This window comes from Apis laboriosa, unplaced genomic scaffold (assembly GCF_014066325.1).
Source record: "Apis laboriosa isolate Shangri-la unplaced genomic scaffold, ASM1406632v1 scaffold53_cov140, whole genome shotgun sequence".
Classification (NCBI taxonomy): Eukaryota; Metazoa; Arthropoda; class Insecta; order Hymenoptera; family Apidae; genus Apis; species Apis laboriosa.
In genome coordinates this window covers 2,246,137-2,267,934 of record NW_025223656.1, presented here as the reverse complement: position 1 = coordinate 2,267,934, position 21,798 = coordinate 2,246,137, and the positions used below count along the sequence as shown (strand labels likewise).

General features: G+C 18.1%; 2 protein-coding genes across 5 annotated transcripts in view; both read left to right on the top strand.

The window, feature by feature from the left end:
* The first annotated feature begins 3,950 nt into the window (after window positions 1-3,950).
* On the top strand, window positions 3,951-11,818 carry LOC122717537 (farnesyl pyrophosphate synthase-like). 2 transcript variants are annotated; one of them, XM_043941720.1, is made up of 7 exons: window positions 3,951-4,117; window positions 6,019-6,157; window positions 8,838-8,978; window positions 9,279-9,476; window positions 10,764-10,931; window positions 11,048-11,260; window positions 11,342-11,818. In XM_043941720.1, the coding sequence occupies exons 1-7, from the start codon at window positions 3,951-3,953 to the stop codon at window positions 11,549-11,551; spliced, it is 1,236 nt and encodes a 411-aa protein (XP_043797655.1). In that variant the 3' UTR covers window positions 11,552-11,818. The 2 variants fall into 2 exon arrangements, with proteins under 2 accessions (XP_043797655.1, XP_043797657.1); XM_043941722.1 differs by lacking the exon at window positions 3,951-4,117 and adding an exon at window positions 4,820-4,848.
* A 4,812-nt stretch (window positions 11,819-16,630) lies between these two features.
* Window positions 16,631-21,798, top strand: part of LOC122717618 (farnesyl pyrophosphate synthase-like) — a 17,602-nt gene continuing 12,434 nt past the window's right edge. Inside the window, exon 1 of one of the 3 annotated variants that reach the window (XM_043941851.1) lies at window positions 16,631-16,640. In XM_043941851.1, coding sequence (XP_043797786.1) covers window positions 16,636-16,640 — 5 coding nt within the window. In that variant the 5' untranslated portion in view covers window positions 16,631-16,635. Of the gene's footprint in view, window positions 16,641-20,227; window positions 20,286-20,624; window positions 21,093-21,798 lie in introns of those variants that run through there. The other 2 variants (XM_043941850.1, XM_043941849.1) reach the window with 2 other exon arrangements.

The following is a 21,798-nucleotide window of genomic DNA, read 5'->3' as shown; positions in this document are numbered from 1 at the left end:
AAAATTCTAGTGGAATATTTATATTTTACAACCAAGTGATTCTTTTATTATTCTATTGTTCATCGTAGTTTTTGAATGATATTATATATATAATGTATAAAATGTATAGAATATATTAATGTATAGAATGTATATTATATATAAATGTATAGAAAAGGATATAATTTTAATGCCCGCATATAAAGAAAAACAAAAACACTGAATAACCGACGAGATAAATGTTTCATGATTTATTATTATGATTTATTATATTATAAGGTTAACAATCGAAACTGTACAAGGTGTTATAGAACAAAAATCTTCTGTTGCACCATAAAATCAATAATAGATTTTTTATTGAGTAAATCATTATGTCAAATAACTTGATTTTTATACAATACTATCTGATAAAATAGAATACATTTAGATCTAGAATTTACAGATCCAAATATTCATTACACGAAAAAATATCAGATTTAAATAATAAGAACGAATTAATAAAAGTCCATGATTAAATCGCTGTAAAAAATAACTATTTTTCTAAATCGAGAAAGAAAGATTTAAAAATAATATTCAAAAATAATTATCACAACAATGAGTATTAACAATAATTGTTAATCTAATGAATTTTTTTGAACTCATTAAAGTTTAAACTCATTTCAAAAACACTATATCAACTATTGCAATAATATTATTTTACAGAATTAATAAACATGTACTTTGTTTTAAATATTGAATATTTAAAACAAATAATATTATTAAAATAAAAATAAAAGAAAATAAAGATTTGCACGAGACAATAATTGTAAAATTTATATAATATTGGATAATTTTAAGGTTCTTAAGTTATTTTTGTATTTTCTTTAGGTCGATATCATATATGCCAAATAATTTTATAAAATATATTTGAACTAAAGGTTTCAAATTTATTTACATTTTGAAATATTCCTATTTAAAAATTTTAAAAAACTTAACCAAAAATCAATAAATCTAATTTTTGATTCATAAAAAATATTTATGTTTGTGAAAACATTGTAAAATCATAAAATTAAAATTGTATTTCTGCTTTAATATCTTTAAACAGAAATAATCATAATGATTGTAATAATTTCTGGAATTAATAATTATTTTGTTTTTAAATTTCATATTTTTCTAAATAAAGATGAAATTGAAAAAATTATAGATTTATTATATGTATTTATGATTTATATATATAATAATTACATATTGTATGTTATAGCATGATTTAGTATTTCAATTTCTGCAAAAAATTTAAACAAAATTTGCGATTTTTGCAATTACTTTACGAATATAAAAATGTTGACGAGAATACAAATATAAATATATAAATTTTATATATTTATATAATTATAAATATTTATATTTATATATTTATATATTTATATTTAATATATAATTTTGCTGGAAATATTTATCCAGAATGCATATTTATAATTCTTTTTTATATAGATTTATTTTTTATTTATTTTTAATAAAAAAGTATATAATTCAAAACTTAGATATAATATAATATATAATAATATATAATAATTAAATACAAATTTTAATTGAACAAATTATCTTGGAAAATATGAAAAATTATATATTTTTTATTAATATTATTATACTTGTAGAAAATTTCAATTCTATTGAAACTTATTATATTCAATATACAAATAGATATCAATTTTTTAAATAAAGATTTTTGGAAAATTGATGAAACATACAAAATATAATAATTTATTTAAACAGATGAAATATATATACGTTATATTTCACAAATATTAAGAATAACAATCCAATATTGTTGGTCGCTTCCACAGTAATGTAGTGAATTGTTCAATGTATATACACATGTATCGAATGCTCTTTTGATTGAAATGTATATATGTGTGTGTGAAGAAGCTAGATTTATGACTGTTAATGTATTTCTTAAAAATAGAAAGTGGACTGCATAAATGATTACACGTGTGATGTTATAAGAGAACAAGATCTCTCACAATGTCACAGAAAATAATCGTGATAATCCAATGGTCAGGACGATACTTAATTAATAAAAAACTATTTATTGTCGTATTCGGCGGTCAGACTACGACGTGTTCACACTGAAACTTTTTTTACAAGTAACAATGGTAACCATGTCCGACAGTCAGAGCACGATATGTTTACAAACTAATTATCGTATCCGGCGTTAAAATCACGACGGTGTTCATCATTTGCCTCTATTTACAAATGAAGCTCATATTCTCAGAAAATTCCTTCCTAATTCAATTGAAAAAATCATGATGAGGCACGATAATAATCAATAATAACTTAATCAGTACCTGACTCAAATTAGAGAAAATTCCTTGAATTGAATTGGTAATTAATGCACAAATATATCAAGATGCTGACAATCAGGAATTAATCAGCATATAGTTATTATAAATTTTTTCGAACCAATATCATTGATTGATCACCGTTGAGTCAGCTTTGAAATGTCACCTTTGAGATTGGATTCCACTCTAACCAGACTAAAATGTGTCAAAAATATACAACTTTAAATATCGAATTTTAAACTCTTCTCGAAAACGGTAATCTTCTTAGATAATATCATCTTTTGTTTAGATTTAATTAGATTAAATATAAGTGGATTAATTAGATTTAATATAAATGGACGATCAATAAAATAATAATAGAAAAAGTTTTGTATGCGAGAAACTTTTTCAGGTAACTATCATAAATCTCAGGGCCAATAAATGCTCGCGAATGTTAACAGAAAACTTTGATGGTATTTAAATATTAATAACTTCTTAATCAATTTATTATGGATTCTGACAATACAGATTTGAAATAGACGTTTTAAAATTAAAATTTTTATTTTTATTTTTTTTTTTGATTTAAATAAAACAAATATATATATAAACATTTATATATTTGATATATCTTTTTTTTTTGTGAGAAGAATTTTTTACATTTAATCTTTTCTTCAACAAGAAAAATGGAAATTTATATTTTTATGGTGTTTTAGCTTTCAAAATATAATGAGAGAAACATATATATATATATATATATATATATATATATATATATATATCAATTAAAAATTTTTTTAAAGTTGTATTTTCTATCATTAAAAAAGATATTGATTTTTTGAATAAAATATAATATAAAACAGATTCTATAACTTTGTTTTGGTGAAATTTTTTTTCTGATTTATTTTGAAATTAATTTTAAAATTACATACATTTTATTTAAAAAAAAAAAATTTTTTAATTTAATTTTATAATTTCTTATTTACAAATTTTTAAAAATTTTTGCAATTTTTGCAATTTTTGCAACTTGAATCATTGATTTTTATTTTTTTTAAAAGAGATTATAAAAGTAATTTTATGAATTAAAAAATAATTATTTTTTCTGAATTAAAAAATAATTATTTTTATTATATTGTGACGAATATGTCCATACCGATATATCACGTTAATCGTTTATATCATAAATTGATATGAATATATTACGTAATACTATAGTATTATCTAATACTTTATATTATATTATAAATTGATTTTTCTGAATTAAAAAATAATTATTTTTATTATATTGTGACGAATATGTCCATACCGATATATCACATTAATCGTTTATATTATAAATTGATATGAATATATTTATATTAGATAATGCTAAATTTTTCATATTAATTCTTTGAAATTGATGAATAAAATTTTTAAAATTATGAAATTGTTAACTATAAAAGCAATTAACTTCGTGCAAAAATTATTATTTATTGTGACAAGATAGCAAATAAAAAATTAATATAAATATTATTGTTCTACTATTTGAAATCCCTCCTTCGCGTCACATGTCCAGTAACGGTAATCTTGGCTATATATTATAACCGACTGAATACAAGGAAGTTGAAATATCGCAGAAAATGTGTTAAATATTATAATTTATTCATTCATATAATTCGATATAATTTTTTTATAAAAATGTTTTACATTTTATCAAGATATATCAATTTACCATTGTGTGAACGAAATACACAAAAAATTTTTAATTTTATAAATATTAGAAAAAATTCATTATGGTGGAAATGCCAAGAATCAAGAATAGAATACTCTTGTTTTAAAATAAATACGCCTTTAAAGTATCATACGTAAGTAAAAATATTTTTATTATAATTTTTTTTATTACATATGTAAATCGAAAGGAAATTTTTAATTTTATCTCTCAACAAAAAACGTTTAATATATATACAGCGATATATTTTATTATATTATCTATTTAATTATAAAGTCAATATATTAAACATTAAATAAGTTCATAATTAATTTATAATGTTAATAATATTGTAAAATGTCGTATTTATTTTATACCGTATTCATAATTATACCGTATTATATTCATTATTGTATACAGTCATTTACGTAATTGAATATCAAAAATTGTGTAAAAAATATCAATTCTCTACTGAAAATTTGTAAGTAATTTTTCATATTTTTTTTTTTTTTTTTTTTTTATAAATGAACAAATCCAAATAACATATGTCAAACAAAGTGTTGACTATAATTCTGTATAAAAACTAATAAAAATTGAATATATGTATATATCGACAAAAATGTATATCGAATTGAACAGCAATAAATAACTCATTACAACTTTGTATAAGATTTCGTCATTCAAAATTCCGGTATAAAAAAAAAATATAAAGTTTTTTTAACGTATGAATGATAAGAAAATGATAACTAAATAAACTGCATTATTGGGTGCGATACGCGTAATTATATATATAAAAATATACATAATTATACCTCTCATAATAATTGCATGATAAGCATCTATATAATTTGATAAGTGCAAGTGTTTGACAATAATGGAAAGAGACTTGTAAGGAATTTTTTTTGAAAAATCATTATTTTTATGAACACTTACTATTTGTGAACACTTTGAATTTTAAGTTTGAAAAGTTTGATTAAAATGATCTTAATTTTTTATTTTATTAAAAATTAAATCAATTTAATTTTATAACCAACATAACCTTACGTTTGATTTATAGTGAACGCCTATGAATCAGCGCTTCTGTTATCATTTACCATTTTTGAGCAATAATCGTCTCAATAATATAATAATATTATTATAATATTTTATCTAGTCTAATTCGACTTGAATTTGGGATTGTCATTATTTAGGGGACGCAGTGACATCTTCAGTATCATTGATATGATATTCACGGATATTTCTAAATTTATAAAGAGATTTTCCATGGACTTAGATTTAGCTTTTTAAATTTTAATGTAAATTCGATTTCTTTGATCTATATGAATAACATTTAATTATTTTAATTAGTTTAATATTTAACATTTAATTAGTTTATTCACTGAACTACAATTGATTACACTATGCGTTCCATGATGATTGATCAGTATTTTTTTCTATTTTTTTAATTAATAACGCATTTACAAAGCCATAATGAAAGATTTTACAAAGTCTCCAGTTAAAAAATATTCTTATATTTTTTATATATTCTGTATAGGAATTAATAAAAACATGATTTTTCAACAAATATAAAAATTTTGTTCTAATGAAAGTTTATTAAAGTATATTAACAATCTATTAAAAAAGTATTTTTATATCGAATATGAAATTTGCCTTTAATTTGTTATACAATATAAATTATTTCAAAGTTATATTATAACAAGATTTCGACATATAACAGTTGTCAATTCAATTTTTTTTCTATAGTTGGATTATTTAAAAGACAAAAAATATACAACAGAAATAGAAACATTAAACAATACATAATGTAAAATATTGAATCGAAATCATTATTGAAATAAATAAATTTATATGAAATATTTTCAACAATTTTCGATTAGAAATAAAAATAAAAACAATATATTCAAAATTCATTAGAATAAGTGATGCCTCTTTATTTTAAAAACCTTATTCATAATAATAAACTTTTCATTTAACAATAAAATTATTTTATATGAGCGGCAGTTAAACATTAAAAATATGATCAAAAAATGAACATGTTATAAAATTCTTTTGTTTTAGATCAAATAAAGTACGACGACTTATCGATTCATTCAATGATGAAAGAAACAAATTAATGACCGTATGGCCCAATATTGTTAGTGAATTGACAGAAGAAAATAATGAAGAATTACTAGACGTTAACAAATGGATAACAGAGGTATCTACTTTTTTTTTTAAATTATATATCATCAAATAATATAATTTCAAATCATGTATCATAATTTCTCGTACATAAAATCTATTAATATAAGAACCAAATTTTATTAAAAATTTTATTAAAAATTTAAATTTTATCGAACATAAACACTTTCTTTGTACGTAATTTATAGATTAGATTATTGCTTCTTCGAATATTAAAACAAAAAATGATATATACATTTATTATAGAATTCGTATTTATACTTGTGTTAATAAATTATGTTAACATAAACTTGCAACGATTTTTTTTTTACAACGCTTCTTGTTTTTAATCTTTTAATTTCATTTTTATTTAACATTACACCTTTGCGTATCAAAAATAATCGATATATAAATAGAAATATATAAAAAAATTGCATTATTTAACATTATAAAACATTAAAAGTAAATTTTCCACCATTTCTTATTGGTAAAGAAATTAAAGGAAATTCATCATTACGATAGATATTAAACAAAATAAAACCAGTTTATATAGCTAATGTGCATAATCGAAGGTTCCGAAAAAAATTTTACATTTCTAAAATAAATATAAATAAATGAAGATATTTATTTACATTTCTAAAATAAATATAAATAAATATATGAAGATATTGATAATTGATTTAAGCAATATAGAATTTGTATTGACTATGAATTTATATACTAATCTATATATTAACGTTTGATCGATATTGATAATTGATTTAACTAAAGCAATATAGAATTTGTATTGACTATGAATGAATATTTCGTAATAAATTTATATTACGATCATCCTTCATGAATATTTATTCAAAAATATATATATAATAGTTAGTAGATAGTTAAGAGCAAAAATCAAAACAGATTTATATATATTTATATATACAGATTATATATAAAATGCCAAAATAACTCGAATTTCAATAACAATCTCAATTTAAATTTTCAAATTTATAACGGCAATATAATATAAATGAAAATTAATATAAATAAAAATTAATATAAATGAACAATAAGTTTAAATTATTCTCTCACATTATTCTGAACTCACAATAATAATTATTCGAGAAACTTATTCCAAGACACAATAGCAATGGCCAAATTAATCAAATATCTTGCAATTGATCATAAAGAAATTCGTGAAAGCTCATCCATAGTTGGAAATCACTTTTCAACTATTGGTTCTCTTTTATTCTCTCTTAATTACATTTTCGTCAAAAATAATTACTGGAGAGAGAATTAAAATCCGTGACAATTTCTCCAGAAAATCAGAATTTATTCAGATATCATTTAATCACCACGAAAATCAGTCAGAACATAGTTAATTGTTGCAGAATTCAAATCACATTCAATTAAGTATTATTTAGAAATGTAAAATTTAATTAGTCATCAGTCAGCCATAAAAAATAAGTCAAGTTAGAGTCAATTATTAAAATCAAAATTTGCAATATAAACAGTTGTACAGTTCCACATTCTATCACCATATTGTAAGATATGAATAGAAATAATTATTCTTCTTTATAATTAACTTTATATAATATAGAGGAGCCTGAAAAATATTAATAGCGAGATTTAACATATTTCTATATTTTTTATGTTTATAAAAATAAAAAGCAAAGGCTTCAATATAGATTGCTCTGTATAAATCACAATGTAGATTATAATTGCAACTTTATTAACTTAAAATTATTTTCTGAAAAGAAATATATTTTCGTGAAAAATTTAAATTTTTATTATATTTATATAAGAATTTTATCATTGTGCTGATGAAATATGAATCATTAATTTAATGTAAAAATGTGCTTGATGTTACATATATATATTAACTTTCATTGCTTTCAGTTTAACATTAAATATAGTTAGAATTATTATTTTAATATTTTGCGTTTCGAGAAATATGAGGCATATAGTCAAGGGAGATTTAATACATATATGATATATATGTATATTTTAATTTTAATATAAAATAATTTAATATAAAATAATAATATTTTAACTTTAGCTTTCTAAAATAATTGAATTTTACGTAATCTATAATAAATAATATAATAAATCTATAATAAATATCTATAATAAATATTCTTTAACGAATAATTAAAGTGAAAATTGTTAATGTTAATGTTATGAATTTTGAAAATGATATATGTATTGAAAACGTAAACAAAGATAAAGATATATCTTGTATTTATTATAATCACAATCAAACTAAATGGATTCAATGTTAAACATATGATGCCATACACAATATGTTGGCATGATTCGAACAAAAATATTTCATTTGAAACTTGTACGAAATAAATTATTTTATTTTTATTTCTTATGCTTTCCCAGTTATGTGTTAACTCTTTCTTGGATGCGTAAGTTTGAAACATTACATTACTGACGAAAAAACATTTTTTAAATACATTTTTGGTTAAAAAAATTTTTAAAATATGTTTATTTTTGTTTATTTTGTTTATTTATATATGTTTATTTTTGTTAAAAAATAAGAATGTTGAATATAAATGCAAAAAGATTATTAAAATATTATTTAATTTTTTTGATATCAATCTCCTTTAGTTTACTCTATTATATATGAGTTTATTATTAGCCAATATATTCTCTTCTCTCTGCAGTCATATTCGTATAAACTATATTCACTATATTTCTATATCAAAACGATATTTCTTAATTTTTAGGTATTGGAATATAATGTTCCGAAAGGAGGAAAACGAAGATCAGTATCGTTTGTAATTGCATGTAAATTGCTGGCATCTCAAGATCAATTAACGGAAGAAAATATTCGTTTAGCTCATATCTTAGCCTGGTGTATAGAAATAGTAAGTAACTTTTTATTTATTTTATATTATTTTAAAATTTATTATTTTTTAATTTACTAACATTTATATATATTTATAGATAATGAAAAATTTTATTTTATTTAAATTTTTATTATTTTAAATTTATGTTATTTCTTTCTAACTTTAAAAAGTTTATATATATGATTATTATGATACTATATACTATATATACTATATATACTATACTATACTACTATATATACTATACTATACTACTATATATACTACTATATATACTATATATACTACTATATATACTATATATGATTACTATTATAGATGCAAGCAGTTCACACAATGGCAGATGATATTTTAGATCATGCAAACATGCGACGAAATCAACCAGCCTGGCATGTAAAAATTGGATTATTTGCAGTTAATGATATTTTACTTATAGAAACATGTATATACAAGCTTATTCAGAAATATTTTAAATCGAAAAATTGTTATGGAGATATCATGAATACATTCTTGAAAGTAAGTAACAAATTTTTTTATTTATATAAATAGTGCTCACAGAAATAATTGTATTTAGTATATATTAATTTTTTATATTAAAATTTTATAATTTTATATTTTAATTTTTTTTTTATTTATATCAAAATTATTATTTTTTATTGTATAATTGTATTGTATAATAATGTCAAATTTAAAAATAATAATAATATAATAATAATAATAATAATAATAATATCTCCTTTTTATGAAAATTGATAATTTAAAAAAGAAATTTTATTGTATAATTTTTTCATATACATAACTCATCTAAAAAAATAGTGCATACTTGTCTATAATTCCAAAATAAAAAAAAAAGAACATTAATATCATTAAAATAAAACTACATTGTTTCTTTAATAATGTGCAAAAAACATGATTTTATATATATTAATCATTCATGAGTAGTTAACATTTTATAATAAATTACTACTCGTTTAATTCACTTTATGACTTCCAATTTTTTCATATTTCGAGAAGAATCTATAAAATAAATAAAAATAAAAATTAAATATTTATTTCATTGATATGAAAGATAATAAAATGGATAATGAAATTCTAGATTTAAAACTGATAGTAGCAATATTTCAACGAAATAAAGAAATACAGCATATATTGAGAAAATTTATACATTTTATATTTTTATATGAAAATATTGTTTAAAAATAAGCAGATCTGAAACTAATAAATTCTGTTTTTATTTCTATTTTCAATTTGATTTTCTTAAATATCTTTTTGTTTTCGAAATATAAATGAATTTATATTATGTACTTTTCAGTTGATCATTCAGTTTGATTAGCGATTGTACATTTATATTTTTTTTATAAAAATTAATAAAATTGTATTTTCTATAAAATATTGAATTGATATAATATTGAATTGATTAGTATTGATTATATATTAGTAATATATTGCTTATTAAATTAAAAATATATGAATTGTTAATTTCAATTTATTCTTTCTTTTTTCTTCAATATATATTTTATCAATTCTAGTAAAAACTTTTTTATTAAAAATATTAGTAATAGTAAAAATATATATAACATTATTTCAAAATGATTTTCTACATAACAAATATTTATAATGCAATATATTTTTAGAATTATATAATATAATAATTGTGTATAATAATTTTATACTTTACTATATGCATACATTTTTTTCTATATAAATTTAGATTTTAAAATAATGTAATTATTAATGTACGATTTATCAAATATTTATCAAATATTATTACAATACATAGTATATATTCATTATAATTTACAGTATCATAGAAAAGCAGGATATGGTGAATGTCTAGATATATTGACATCGACACATTGGAAGAAAAATTTCAATTTTGATCTTTTTTCCATGGACCGATACAATACTATAATAAAATATAAAACATCTTATTTCTCATTTGTACTTCCATTCATTCTTGCTATGCGTTTCGTAAGTATAATTTAATTATATTATTTGATTTTATTAATTCTTATATTTATATCAGAAAAATATAGATTTTTCTATTTATTTTTAGTAATGTTACTTTAATTATATATTGTTCATAGACTAGCATAATTGATCCAGAAACATATAAGCAAGCAGAAAAAATTTTGCTAAATATAGGACATCTTTTCCAAATACGAGATGATTATTTAGATTGTTACGGTAAACGTGATGTCATAGGGAAAAGTGGAACTGATATACAAGAAGGAAAATGTACATGGCCCTTAGTAGTTGCATTGCAGCGAGCTACAGCCGAACAAAAAAAAATTTTAAAAGTAAACTTTCATTAATAATATTTCACATTTATTTTCTTCTATTTTTCTAAGTGGAATAAATTACTAATATTAATATCATAGGAATGTTATGGAATAGCTGATGAAGAAAAAGTAAAACGTGTAAAACAAATTTATGAAGAGATTGGTATATCAAATATCTATTTGGATTATGAAGAAGAAACGCATAATTTATTGAATACATATACACAGCAATTATCTTCGAAACTTCCGACTGAATATTTTTTATACTTACTTGCTACATCATGCAGTAAAGTAGGACGAAAAGATTAATTGTATAAGATATTAGTTGTACAAAAAATGTTGGAACACATCCAGAAATTGCTAAGATAGTTTCAAACAATATTTTCGTATGCAAAAATTTTTGTTACTTTTTGTTATTAATGAATTATTAACGAAAGATAATGTTGGCTATGTGCCGTCAATTAAGAAACAACAAATTGAAGGAACATGTCAAAGAAACTGTGTTATATAATAAATATTTTTTATTGATAAAAAATACATATTTGGAATAAAAAATAAATAATTATATTACATGAACTACATTGAATTAAAAAAAAATTGACCAAATAAGTAAGTAAAATCAGACATTAGAAAAAATTCTTGAAATCTTTTTTTGGATATCTTTTCTTAACATTGATCGGTATTTTGATATATATTCTTATCATTGAATTTATTCTTGACAGATTTGCATAATACTAAATACTGGTTACAGATAAAGCATCATCAAAAAATAACACAAAGGCAATGTATTATTGGCTCAATTGCATTTATCATTCAGTTCATTACAACAATGATTAATTGTAATCATTTATAATGTCACATAGTTAATCAGAACGTTTCGAATAACGCTTTGACAACATTATTAGTCAGTGTTTTTTTATTAATAATTCGTTAGTAAAGTTTTAATAAAAATTTTTGTAAAGAAAAATTTGCTCGAAATTATTTTAGAAATCTCCAATTAACTGGCGTTTTCATATTTTTCGGATATTTTGAATAATAAATCAAATTATTATAATATATTTTTTTTCATTATAAAAAATACAAACAAAGTTTGGAAAAATAAAGCAATAATATAAAATGAAATTTAAAATTTATTGTGATTATGAATGAACAATAATACATTCCTATTATTATTATATCATGAATTTCTTTTTGTTTTTCTTTCTGTTTTTTTTACAAGTCACATTTGAAATATTTGGTACAAATAATTTTTTGTAACAATATATTACTTTTTTTAATTTTTATAGAATTAATATGTGATATATGATATATCAAGAATCACAATTTTTATTGAAAAAAATATAATTTTCAAAATTCATATAATAAACATTCAAAATTCATCTGATGAAACTTTTGTTTTATTGCTATTATTATAATATAAACCAATTGCGAATTAATAATTCAAAATTATCTAAAGCTATTTATAAGTTGACTAATAAAACTAGTTCGATTCACATTATATTTAAATTCGGAAGAATCTCAAAATTCTATTAAGATATTATAATCTATTGATATAATTAAGAAAACTCTACAATTGTACAATTAAATAAATATTATAATATACAAATTTTTTCATAGTGAAAAATATGCTGTTGGAACAGTAATTTTAGTTCTGAAGATGTATTCATCATCTAATAATTTTTAAAAATACGAAAAATAATCTTTCTATTTAAATAAAAATGTGATGTTACATATTGAAAATTAGGAATATCGTTCAATTATTATAATTATTTATAAAAAAAAATAGCAATATATGAAAATAATAGTAATAATAAAAAATAAAGAAATGGTTTATATAATATAAAAATCATAGTGATATTTCTTCTCAAATCAATAATAAATTAGACAACAATAAATTAGAAAAATCATTTTAAAAATTATGCTAATACTTTATGTACCATGCAAATTATTAAAAAAATTATTAATAATAAGAAGATTTTGGTAGTATTTAAATATCAGTAATCTCTTAACATCAATTTAATTAGATTCTGACAGTATAGATTCAGAATAATTTTAATTAATATTATCAAAGTCAAATTAAATTAACTATGGGAGAAACTAAATTAAAATTATATATAAAATAAAAATAAATGAATAAAATTGATGAACAATAAATAACATTAAACTCTTAGAATTAGATAAAAATTATAAATGTGTAAAATTATAAATATGAGCACCATATATAAAATATCTATTTGCAAAATTAAACATAATAATAATATTACCGAACAATAATTGAGAAGAAGAAATTTTATTGCATGTAATACATAAGATACAAAAAATCAATTATGATTCAATTATTTATAGCTCAGCAAAGAATATATTATGAAGATATATTATAAAGATAATTGACCTAATACGGCATTGAGAATAGTTACAAATATAAATACCTAACCTTCAAATCATCTTAAAAATATTTTCCATTCTTGCAAATTTCAATAATATAATATTTCCCAATAAATTCAAAAAAATTTATTCTGAAAAATCTATGTTACCTTTTAAAGCTTTTTATTATTATTAAATGAACTCTGATCATAAAACACAAATCAAATAAAATAACTCCTTGGTTGATTAAGACATACCTAGATGATTTGCCAAAAAATCAAGTAGATAGGACAATACACATCAAATTCCTAAAATGAAAAAATAATTACTTCAATTGTGAGCATTTCTACACAGATGCATTTAATTCAGTTTAAGAATATGATACAGTGTTACCTTTAACAATAATATAACACAACAATATTTATTGCAAAGATAATATTAGATTGAAATATGTCATATTGAGTTTTAAAAATATTGACTATATTCAAACTCCATAACTGTAATAGAAATTCTAAAAAATTTAATTAACAATAGTCATGAAATCACAATAAAAATATAGGAAATAGATACAGAATTAAATAATGAAAATAACAGCAGTATAAATATCATTTGAATTCCTTTATATCAAGGAAAAAGAAATATAAATGCTGTAACAAAAGAAACAAAGATTCTATCATATATACCTGATACAATAGTTTTGATATCAGAACTTCACAAAACTATAAAAGAAGAATGAAAAAAAATCTGGATTTCAATAAAAAGCATAAAAATATGCAATCTAATACAAAACTTTTACTTATTAATCTCTGACAAAAAAAAAATAGAAAAGAAAAGTCTTAAAACATATCTAACTTAAATTCTTACACTCGATTACATTTTATATTAATGTAAAAAAACTGATTACGAAGATAAAGATATGATATAAAATCAGTTGTAACAGTTTTTTGTTATATAAAAAACACTAAAATTCTTCAAAAAAAATTATTTTCTCTTACCGCACATTGATTGACAGTTGAATTTTCCTGTGTTTGACCTGCAAGGTATAATGCATTTATATACTGCTGCTCTGAATTTTTTGTGATAATAAATTTTAATAATTAAATCATTCTTCTATTAGCAAGCGAAATCTTGATACTTAGGTTTTCATGCTCTCAATTTCTGCTTAATTCTTAATTTTAAATCTAAATTTAAATCTTTCTTAATTTTTTGAATAAATGTTCAAATTATTTTCCAAATTATCTATATTATTTTTTAGTTGCTGATCATATATTAACGTCTTTGCATCTAGAATCAAGATATATCCACTTGACATGTTTTCTTTTAATTTTGTCAGTTATTTTGAAGTCAGTCTAATTATCTTGACATGGATAAAATTTCATTTTTCGGCATTCTGAACAAAATGATCTAAAAAATTCATCCTCAATGGTATCTCTATAAGTTTTCTCATTTTTCATAGAAATTTCTGAGATTTTTTTAAATAAAAATTATCTAAATATTATGTTATTAAAAAAAAAAATTTAACAAAATTTTATTGTTTATTTAATAAAAATCGTAAAAAAAATTATTTTTTTGAAAATGTGAATGAAAAATATAAGTATTTATATATATGTATAAAAATATTATTAAGATTTTATAGAAATTCTAAATGTTATGTATTCTTATTTTGTTTCACTTGTTTTCACTTTTATAAAAATATGAAATGAAAAATAAAAATGAAATTAAGTTCCTAAATTTCAAATTTTTTCAATCAAAGATAAATTCTCAAGTCGTTTTTTAAAAAAATTATACGGTTGTTAATTTATTTCTATTATTGTTTTTGCGTCAAGAAAAAATTCAAATTTATTTGATGCTTCTGCAATTTTAATGAGATTAAGGATTCTCTGGAACCAGGAAATCATACATGTAATTATTATTCCAATAAACGAATTAATAAATTTTAAATTAAATCTTGGATATTCACGACAGCAAAAAATTAATTAAAAAAATTAAACAAAAGAATCATTAGTCTATTAATCGTTTTTGAAGTTAACCTAATATATAAATTGTTTTCTCATAAAAGTAATATTTTATATTAATTATGATATGATTATGATAATGAAAATACAGAATGGAATAAAAAATAAAATAAAATATAAAAAAGCAATTTTTTTAATTTTAATTTAACATACTTACTATATTAATAAAATTTCAAGAATAGATTTTTTGAAATATATATTGTGTTCGCGCGCGCGCGCGCGCATGTAGTTATATATTTATATTTACATTATTTTTAATTATATTTAATATGTTATAATATGCTGATATTGATATAAAAAACTTAAATTAGCATAAAAATGGATTAATATAAATGTATATGATTGATAACTAATAATACAACTAAAAAGGAGATGATTTTACATTAAAAAATAATTCGAAAATATGAAATATAATTTTTTTACGAAACTTTGTTTTCAAGAAAAATATTCATGTATGTATACATATCATATTCTGATTTAATATATTTTGTTATAACTTATTCTTATTATATTTATTATATTCTATAATCAAGAATATATAATTAATAAAACAAAATATTAATTTACGATAAAATTTTTAAAAAGAATCTATTTTTTGAAAAATTGAATCAAAATTGAATACCCTTATTTTAGAGTATAAAAATTTGAATTTTTTTCTTGATTAAATAGTCTGACAGAGTCTTTGCTCATTGAACGAACTATACATATACGTGGATATAAATTAATGGCGTTTTAGTAAAATTTAATATCATTAATAACTTTATATACGAATAAGTGTTAAATCAATGATTTTCTAAAAACTTATAATTATTTTTAAATTCTATTCGTTATAAAAAAACTATTAAAAGATATACTATAAAAGATATAAAAAAAGTTAACAATTTTTGATATCTTAAAATAAAATTTAACCTCTTAAGTATGATTAGAGGAATTTTTCTGAAGAAGAAAGAAAATATTCAATAATCGATACAGATCAAAATTTAGTGAAAAAGAAATAATGAAAAATCAAATTGCATGAAGTAATCAAATTCCATCAAAAAAAGCAAAAAAACTACGAAAATAAAATTTATAATAAATTTATAGTATAATGATAATATATAAGTATAATGGTAAAAGGAAAGTAAAAAATACATATTTCTTCATTATATTTATAATTCTGAATTTATTTCAATATTATAAATTTGAGATAAATTTTTTCTTGTATTACAAAATTTTATATAATTTCATCAATTTCATCTAGCAATAAATGAGAAAATGCAATCAAAAAATCTATTAAGTTTAATTAAAATCACAAATTCAACTTAATGAATCAAATTTGAGTAATTCGAAAAAATAAAAAGACTTTTATGAACATGAAATTTGTTGCAATTTTGAATAAATATCTATAATTAAGATGTAGTTATATATCATAATTATTACTGCTGTTATTTAAATATATAATTTAAAGAATTTAATAATCAAATTGCAAATTGTATTCCAAGAAAACTTATCAAAATATTATAATAATTTTTATTATTTTTTGAAATAATAAAATATTATTATATTTAATTTAATAAAGAACAAGTTGAAAGATTAGCAATTACTATTATATGTGAAAAATAATAACTTCTTATGATTCTTGAAATAAAAATATTTTGAAATACAAAATAAGCATTAGCAATTATGTAATTAATGTATGTAATAATAATTATGTAATTATGTATTATAAAATTGTAAATTAACAAAAAATTTAAAGAATTTATATGATTATAATATTATATTAACAATAAATACCAAATTCATTTAAAATAATTGAAAATTTTAAAAGATTTCATTAAAAATTAAATTTGATTTTTTATTAATATAAAATTTTCATATAAAATTTATGAAAACTTTAGAAATTAAAATGAATATTGTTTTTTTGCTCAAATACTATTGAATTTTTAAAGTTTATAATTATTTTCATTTTAAAAAAAGTTCTTTTCATATTTTTAGAATTTTTAAAACTATACATATATATATATATATATATATATTTAAAATATATTTATTTTTTGAAAAATTCTAAATAATGAAAATAAAACTATAGAAATTATAGACTTGTGTGTATTTATGGTTAATTTGTACATTAAGATATGATTTATTGCTCCAATTTCTGCAAATATTTTAAATCAAAATTTGCGAATATATTTTATAAATATATAAAGAGTGATTAAGAATTCAAATCAAATATAAATATAAATTTGAATATTTGTAATATTTGATTTTATAATGTGTAACATTATCTTTTTTTAATATAGATTTATTTTTTGATAAAAAAAAAGCTATTTAAAACTTAAATAAAAATTTCAATTAAAACAATTATTTTGAAAAATATAAAAAATTATATTAATATTACACCTATTTTTTTAAATTCAAACTTTATTATATTTAATATGGATATTAATTTTTAAAAAAGTTTGAAAAATTGACAAAATATATGAAATAGTATTAAAAAGAATAAAAAATTTGAAATTTATTGCAAAATGTGAATAATAATTTGTTAAATAAGATAGACAATAAATATTATATTTTATTTTACAAATATTAAAAAAATATTGATAATATTATCCCAAATTTATTTTAAAAAAGATATAATAATAAATATGTATTATTTTAATTACTTATTAATTACTTTATAAAAAATTTTTTTATTCATTATTATTATTCATTATTATATATACATATTATACATAAATTATATATATATATATATATATATATATATAAATTAAGTTTTAAATATTAATAATTCATCAATAAAACATTTATGATTTTAATTATTAATTTCTTTTTAATTAATTATGATTTTTATTAATGATAATTTAATTATAATTAAAGAAAAGAGAGCAAATATTTTAAAAATATTAAAATTTTAGAAAATATTGTATACATACTATATTTTTTGTTTAAATGTATTATATAGAATATTATCTTACATTAAATTGTGCAAAAAATTCATCTGTATTTATATTATATTTATATTAATATTAAATATTAATAGTTATATTGACATTTATATAATTATTATACAATATATATTACTTTATTTTTTGCTATTTTTTTTAGGAGAAATAAAATATTTTACTTAAATTTTTATGTTTTGTGTTAAATAAAATAGGCGAGTATCTATATGGATAAGGATATATTTATTTCTTTTTATTATTTTTTTTTTTTATATTAAGAGAATTTTTTAATCAATAAGATAGAAACTTATATTTTAATGATATTTTAACTTTCAAAATATAATAAAATATATATATTACAAAATTATTTATTAAAAGCTTTTAAAAACTTTACTTTGTATCATTAAAAAAAATATTAACTCTTTATAAATATAATATAAAAGAGATTCTATAATTTTTTTGTGATCCTCTTTTTGTATTATAATCAAATACATTTTTTAAGAAAATAAAATAAAAAAAATTTAATTTTATAATTTATTTTTTGTATTTTTAAAATCTTTTATAATTGTAAGATACATTAATTTATTTATTTTTCAATTATATTTATTTTTCAAAAATAATAATTATCTGTATTGTGTGATTATCAATGTGATGTAATATTTTTTTTAATAAATAAATTTTTAATTACATTATGATAGTTATAAAACAATATATTCTTTTTAATTTTAATTATTTAGGATTTCATTGGATTTTTTATAAAAAGTACTATTTTATTAATATTTATTAATATTAATATTTATTTTATTTATATACTATTAATTAATTAATTTGAATTTGATAATATAATATATTTAAAGTACAATGAACTTTTATATAATATATAAGTTTTATATAAATAACTATTATTTAAATAACTATTATATTTAACATTTTTAATGACAAACTAGAAATACTTTTATTGATTTTTAAAAATTTATGTATATATATTTGTTTTATTTGCAAATAATTTTAATTTTAATAATAATAATTATTTAATAATAAGATTCTATAAAAAATTGCTTTTTAATGATATAATAAGAATAAAATTTAATAGGATAAAAATAAAAATAATAATAAAATATAACGAAAAACAAAAATAATAATAATTAATAAAATAATAATATACATTTAAATAAAAGATAAAAATATTTAAGCAATAGAATAATGCACTATTTTCATCAATGCTTCAAATATTTTTGTTTACATTAATTTATAATAAATTATAATAATTAATATAATTTATAATAATTATTATTTTATATTACATATATATTAATACGAATGCATTTATGTTAAATATAACACAATAATTAAGATTATTTATTCATATTAATTTTTTATTAAATTATGAAATTGTTAACTATGTACATATAACGACATTTATAGCAACTTTTTCAAGAAAAAATTAAAATTTTATATATATATAATATATAATATTTTATATATAATATATATATATGTGTGTGTGTGTGTTATCAAAAATATTATCAAAATATATAATATTAAATATATAAAATTATCGATCTTATTTGTCTTGAAAATGTCAATCTGTTTGAAGAATATTGCCATATAATTTCATAATTATTTATTAATATTTTAGCAAAAATAGTATTTGTTTAATGTTATATCTTGTATTATAATGTATAAAATATTTAAATCTAAAATGTGCATAGATACTTGTTTTTTTTATAAGAATGATTTGTAAGTGTTTTGTATATTTTGTTTTTATGTTATATATATAAGATATTTCAAATTTATATTAATAATTTTTTTTATTTAAAAAAAAAGAAAATCATATATAAAATTCTGTAATAAATATTTTTTTTAATATTAATATTAATATTATTAAGCAAATATTATATAATGAAGTAAAGTATATTTTCCAGCGAACATATTGACATTCATATGGAAAATATTTATTTTTTATTTCACGTATTTATATTTATTAAAATAATTATTAAAATATTAAAATAATTTATATAATATTTTCTTTTATATTTATTTAACAAATTATTATATAATTTATGATAAATATTACAAATAAATATCACAGTTTTTTCTAATATAAATACAGTATACACTTTATATTCGCATAAATTTAGTCCTATATGACTGTGCAACATTCGTTGCTTAAATTTTGGTCTTATATGAACGTATGAACATGTATTGCTTTATGTGATTTTAGATTCCAATACTTTGACTTCTTTTTGAACAATCTTAATAATCTTATACAAAAATTACATAGTGATTTGCTACTTCATTATTTTATAATTTAAGGTTATAAAATCATTCATATATACATATATATATATGTATATATATATATATGTGTGTGAAAATGTTTTTTATTTTGCCAAAGTATATTATTCTACCGTTATGTGAACGAAATATTTCACAAAAAGTTATTACTGCTATAAATATTAGAAAAAATTTTTTATTGTGGAAATGTCAGAAATCAAGAATACAATATTTTTGTTATAAAACAAATACGCCTTCTTTAAAATATAGGTAAGTAAAAAATGTTTAGATTGTAATTTTTTTTATTATATATATAAATTGTAGATGTAAACTATTATTAAATTTTATCTCTCAAAAAAATATTAATATTTAAATATATAACATTATACTTTATCATGTTATTTAATTAATGTAAATATAATGTATTGAGTGTTAAGTTAATAATAGTGTTAATTAAATATTAATTATATTATACATATTAATTAATATAATAATATTGTATAATAATATATATATATATATATTATTAAGTATATTAATTTTATATATAATTATATATATATATATATATATTATTATTTAATTAATGTAAATGTAATGTATTGAGTGTTAAGTTAATAATAGTATTAATTAAATACATTAATTATTGTACATATTAATTAATATAATAATATTGTATAATATTATATATATTATTAAGTATATTAATTTTATATATATAATATACTTATTAATATTATTCTGATATTTAAATTATTTAAATTTTTTTTGTATATATAACTCATAAACATAAATTTTGGTTTTTATTTCATATATGTTAAGTAATATTAAATAAATATATACATATATATTATTTAATTCAATATCATTTATATCATTTATAAAATTTTTAGAAAGAAAATAAAATAACACTTTATTTTATTTATTTATTTATTATATATAATAAAATATTTGGACAATAATTAAATTCTTTGGA